This window comes from Salvelinus sp. IW2-2015, unplaced genomic scaffold (genome assembly GCF_002910315.2).
Source record: "Salvelinus sp. IW2-2015 unplaced genomic scaffold, ASM291031v2 Un_scaffold4392, whole genome shotgun sequence".
NCBI classification, from domain to species: Eukaryota; Metazoa; Chordata; class Actinopteri; order Salmoniformes; family Salmonidae; genus Salvelinus; species Salvelinus sp. IW2-2015.
The window spans coordinates 44,258-49,809 of record NW_019945662.1 but is presented as its reverse complement, the minus strand read 5'-3'; the positions used below and the strand labels follow the sequence as shown (position 1 = coordinate 49,809).

At 46.6% G+C, this 5,552-nt stretch overlaps 1 protein-coding gene across 1 annotated transcript; it reads left to right on the top strand.

Annotated features, from left to right (window-relative positions):
* The first annotated feature begins 4,167 nt into the window (after nt 1–4,167).
* Nucleotides 4,168–5,280, top strand: LOC112077221 (homeobox protein not2-like). Its single transcript, XM_024143780.2, has 3 exons — nt 4,168–4,592; nt 4,715–4,893; nt 5,028–5,280. Exons 1-3 carry the CDS (start codon nt 4,223–4,225, stop codon nt 5,235–5,237), a joined length of 759 nt encoding a protein of 252 aa, XP_023999548.1. The 5' UTR covers nt 4,168–4,222; the 3' UTR covers nt 5,238–5,280.
* The last annotated feature ends 272 nt before the right edge of the window (nt 5,281–5,552 follow it).

The window sequence follows — 5,552 nt, the reverse complement described above, 5'->3', positions numbered from 1 at the left end:
CCTTCCAAACACCAAGTAAAGGGGCTGGGCTCGCACTATGGATGGCTCAAACACCAAGTAAAGGGCTGGGCAGCACTATGGATGGCTCAAACACCAAGTAAAGGGGCTGGGCAGCACTAGGATGGCTCAAACACCAAGTAAAGGGGCTGGGCAGCACTATGGATGGCTCAAACACCAAGTAAAGGGGCTGGCAGCACTATGGATGGCTCAAACACCAAGTAAAGGGGCTGGGCAGACACTATGGATGGGCTCAAACACCAAGTAAAGGGGCTGGGCAGCACTATGGATGGCTCAAACACCAAGTAAAGGGCTGGCGCGCACTATGGATGGCTCAAAACACCAAGTTAAGGGGTGGGCAGCCACTATTGGATGGCTCAAACAACCAAGTGAATAGGGGCTGGGCAGCACTATGGATGGCTCAAACACCAAGGTGAAAGGACAATAACATGGAGTTGGGAGCAGGCGCCATCTATAGAAATGCGCTCAAGGACACCAAAGAAAGAGAGGGACGTGATGGGCCTTAGGGCGCAGGCAGGCTGAATCGAAGCAAGATGGCCGATCGAAACCAAGCCCATAGAAAGGGGTATGACGGCGGGACAAGAGTACTATATGAGGAGATGGCTTCAAAACAGCCGAGAGATAAGCAAACGGGGCCTGCTAGACGGGGACAATAAGGAGCGATGGGCCCTTAAGACTGGGACATAAGGGAGCGATGGCGCTGCATAGGAAGTCACTATGGGAGGCTCAAACACCGGAGAGTAAAGGGAGGCAATAAAGAGCTGCGGGCAGGCATCAGGATTGGCTCAAACACCAAAGTAAAGGGTGCTGAGTGGCAGAGCACTATGGATGGCCTTCAGAGCCTCAACACACCCATAAGTATAGTATAAGGGACCTGGGCAGCACTATGGATGGGCGGTTGACACCAAAGTAAAAGTTCCGTTTGCATAAACAGTAAGGGAGGGCGAAATGAGGCTAGTAGGACGGTGGCGGGGACAACAAGAGCGATGCCCCAGGACTGGACACAAGGATGGAGTCTGATGGGCCTTTAGACGGCGGGACAACAAGAGGTGATGGGCCTTAGTACTGATTGATGATGGCTCAAGACACCCAAGTAAGAGGGGTGGCAGCACTAATGGAATGGCCCAAACACCAAAATACAGTCAGCGTCTCTCAATTCTACATCGCAGTGTGTGAATGACAACGACTCGAACTGAACAGGCAACCCCAACGAGCGGAGCGTGGAGACGTGTAGGTGTCTGCCTTCAACAAGGAGCGATTGCCCCAGACGTGGTGGAACACATAGTGACAGGTCAAAGACTTTTGGCATGTTACGCAGATGCGAGGGTCGGAAAGGGAAAACCCCTTCTGGTGGTTGACCATTAGATATAGATTAGCAAATTGTCGACGGGCAGCTTAATGTCCAGCTACAGAAACAAATGTGCAACACAAGACTAGCTGAGAGTCACAAAGAGTAGCGCACTCTTGTACTTAATTGCGTACTTGTCAGCGGTGACAACAAAAGTGGTTCAAACAGTTAAAGCGTTGCGTAAAAGATATGACTCTCCGGGCCTTGCTTTACGCGAAAACGGAGGACAGTTAGCTGGGACAAAATTTTATGAGAGTGATTTGGTCACTAGTTCAGAGCTGGTCATCATCGCAGATGGTAGGAAGGTGGGAGGAGGCTTCTGTCTTTAGGATCGGGGAAGACAAACATAGCTTAAGTACGATGAGTATAAGAAAGGCAAAGGCCAATGAACTACTTGAAGAGAAGCCGCGATGCTTTCAACTGACGCATGAAAAGTCTGCTCTCTTTATGAATAAGTTTACGGAAAGTTGTCAACCGACAAAAAACGACAGTGAGTGATGCCAGAATATCTCACTTTTTAACGGTTTGTTTCTAGTAGAATACAAGGCAAGGCGTGCTTCATCACTACAATAGATTTGCAACAAACCAAGAACGATGTATAGTAAAAAAAGTCATTCATATGATATACTGCATGGACACTATATACAGAAGTGTTAACTGTCTTTAGTCTGTGCACAACAGCCCAAGAAGCCTCTCGGTTCGACCGCAACAATACGGACCCTCTCTATGGGGTGTTTGGTTGTTAAATAAAGAGACATCAAGTGTGGGCGCCAGGACTGGACAACAAAGGATTAAATTCCTGACTCGATGGGCCTCTAGACTGGGACAATAAGGCCGTAGCAGAGCTCCGATTTGAACGGCCATGTACTGCTTAGGACCTCTCTGTCTGCGCAGCCGACCTGCTCGAATCTGACGGCCTCGTTCCGATGGGCGGCCCCTAGTTAAATTCATTTCGGTGTTAGCAACCACCACACAAGAATGGATGACGAAAATCACGGGCACAACTTTGGACCAGACGAACCTCAGCGCTCGTACACTGGACATACAAATAGGTATATAACAGAAGAGTCTCAGGATGGACGAGGCACAACACCAGGGAAATATTCGGCTTTACTGGGCTGGGCAGTACTATGGATGGCTCAAACACCAAGTAAAGGGGCTGGGCAGCACTATGGATGGCTCAAACACCAAGTTACATCAGCGTCCTCTTTTCTCCAGTTGTGAAACACACTGACAGCAAACACGAGCGGCTGGGGTGGGTGGTCTGCCCGGTGATGCGTCAGAAGACTTTTGTCATTGTTCAGGCCGAGTCGAGAAACCCTCTGTTTGCCTTGTTCATTAGGCATCACAGTGTCAGCTACAGAGAACAAATTCAACGAGCTCTGAAGTCAAAAGTGACTGACGATTCTTTTCACTGTTCAAATGTGTTCAAACAGTTAAAGCGTTGCGTAAAAACTCTCCGGTGCTTCCAAATGAGGGACATTAGCTGGTAGAGTTTGCAGAGCTGGTCATCATCGCAGATTGAAAGAGGAGGCTTTGTCCTAAAGTAGTATAAGAAAGCAAATGACTTACTTTGAAGAAGCCGCGATGCTTTTCAACTGACGCATGAAAGCTGCTCTCTTTATGAAGATTTCATGTCAACCCAATGCCCAAATATCTCATTTAACGGTTGTAGAATATAATGCACTCTTTCATCACTACAATAGATTTCAAAACGTGTAGTAAAGAAGTCATTCATTAATTACGAGAGTATACAAGTTAACTGTTTTTCTGCACAGCCCAGAGAAGCCTCTCGGTCACCACCTCTCTGTGTTTTAATGAAGAGATCAAGGTGTGGATTAATTCCTTGACTGGCGTAGCAGCTCGTTAACCATTAGCGGCTCTCTTTCTGCGCAGCCGACCTGCTGAATCTGACGCCTCGTCCGATGCCCTCCTAGTTAATTCATTTCGGGTGACACCACAAATGTAAAAACACACACTTTGGACAACGACCTCTCGTCATATAATTATAACGAGTTTCAGGACGAACAATGAATAGTTTGTTTACTTAGATAGACAACACTTAGTTTCGTACAGAAAATGGCTATAAAAAAAAAAAGTACATCATTCTTTATTTTAGTAGGCCTTTATTTTATTCAGTAGATCCACTGCTCATCAATGGGCATACAAACCATAGGCATATACAAGCCTGAAGACACGTGGTCGTTTGAATCACACACCTATATAACGAACCTACAAAATTAAACGGATCATTTTCTCCAGACTCTTAGGGAAAACTAAAATTTCTTCAATCAGGACGAATGCCTGAATTCAGTTCTGAGACTCCTGACATTGTTAGCTGTGCATCTAACTGAGCAGTAGACTTGTCTACAATGTGCTTTTAATGTTACTCCTTGTTTTAAGTCCCAGTCCAATGGTAAAACTATTTGTTCCGCTGCTTGCAACATCTGTCAGCGAGCTTTGATTTAAAAGGGACATCAAGGGCTTCCCCGCTGTAATTACATTCGGGGTTCAGATCCACGCAAAGATTTGTATCCCACTAAACCCTCTGCGATCCCCTACCCACCCCCAAACTGCTTTTGCCTCAACAGTCGTGTTCTATTAGGGTATTTGTACTACCCCATCAACGAATTGGATAGGTTGTCGGGTTGCTCCTTCCTCTCATCTGCTACTTAGAAAGACAAAGGCCCGCTGGGGGGCTGTTGACACCTCGAGGTCCGGGGAGGGTATAAAAGGGACGTGTTTCAGTGGGGAGCAATACTCCTCTCCTCGCTGCACCAGGAGACACAACCTACCTTGGACCTAAGATCATTTTATTTTCCTCGCTTTTTCCTTTAAAACATCGAGACTGACATCATGCAAGTACCAAACAGACCAACAAGAGTGGACGCGTACGGGTACTCCGCCATGCGCCATTACGCATCGCTCTATGCACAGCCCACCGGCAGCCAGTGCGCAGTGGTGACCAAGCCTGCCAGCGGGAAGTCCTTCACCATCGATGCTCTGCTCGCCAAGCCGGTGGAGACGCACAGAGACTGGACGAGTCCCAAATACCAAACCGCACCGCCACTGCTTCCCTTCCAGACCCAGATGAGCTCTGCGCTGTCGCAGTACCTCTACTCACCCAACATGCAGCACACGCCGGTACACAGTCACACACAACCCGGATACTCTCTCTATTGCTGCCTGCCGTTCTCTTACCACGCGTCTTGCCGTGGGGCCTTTCGTATACAAGGTAAGCGTTAATCCAACGTCCCATTCTAGTCTATTCCATGACGCAAACTAAACACGTCTAAAAGAAAAACACGATATGGTTTTAAACTGTTGTCCGTTTGTCTCCTTTCACAGAAACAGGTCTGTCAAAGACCCACTCATTCAAACACAAGGGAGGGAAATCCAAGCGGATACGAACCAGCTTCACCAACGAGCAGTTGGACCGTCTGGAGAAGGAGTTCGCCCGGCAACAGTACATGGTCGGCTCGGAGAGGTTCCTTCTGGCGTCGGGTCTGCAGCTCACAGAGGCTCAGGTACAAATCAGAGTCCAAATCACAACTTTCTTTGAACCAACTTAATTGTTTTGGTTTATATAAACACGTCTAAAAATATATATATTTTAATCAACAACAAATATAGAATTTAACGAAATAAATATTGTTCTCAGGTCAAGGTGTGGTTCCAGAATCGACGCATCAAATGGCGCAAGCAGAGTCTGGAGCAGCAGCAGGCCAAGCTGGTTAAACTGGGCCTGGTCGTGGTCCCAGTGAAGAGTCCTGGTTCTCAGGGTCTGGAGGAGGGCGATGAGGAGGAGGAGATCGAGTCCTCAGACACAGGATCAGATGTGGATATAGACGGGTTCCCTGACCACTGCTGACCGGTCTTGAACCACAGAACATGAACTAAACCAAACAGTCCTATATGCCACTGGGGGACGAGGACAACACTCACCATTACTGTATAAATATTTAAATAATAGATTTGTAGCTCTATTTAAACATGTTAATTGCTTTAAGACTTTAAGAGTCTCTTTTTATGAAATCAATGTTTGTATATTCTGACTGACATATGCAAGAAATATATTTTCTAAATTTATATCCACTTGTGTGTCCATTTTTTTATCAATAGTTTTTAAATAATAATATCCCTAAAAACATAAATTGAAGTAAACTTAAAGAGACATCTAATTGAG

Bases quoted from the DNA above. Each gene is read 5' to 3' on its own strand.
- LOC112077221 (XM_024143780.2), top strand. From the start codon at position 4,223: ATGCAAGTACCAAACAGACCAACAAGAGTGGACGCGTACGGGTACTCC. The intron at 4,593-4,714 runs GTATACAAGGTA...CTCCTTTCACAG, and splicing joins GTCTTGCCGTGGGGCCTTTC to AAACAGGTCTGTCAAAGACC. The intron at 4,894-5,027 runs GTACAAATCAGA...TATTGTTCTCAG, and splicing joins TGCAGCTCACAGAGGCTCAG to GTCAAGGTGTGGTTCCAGAA.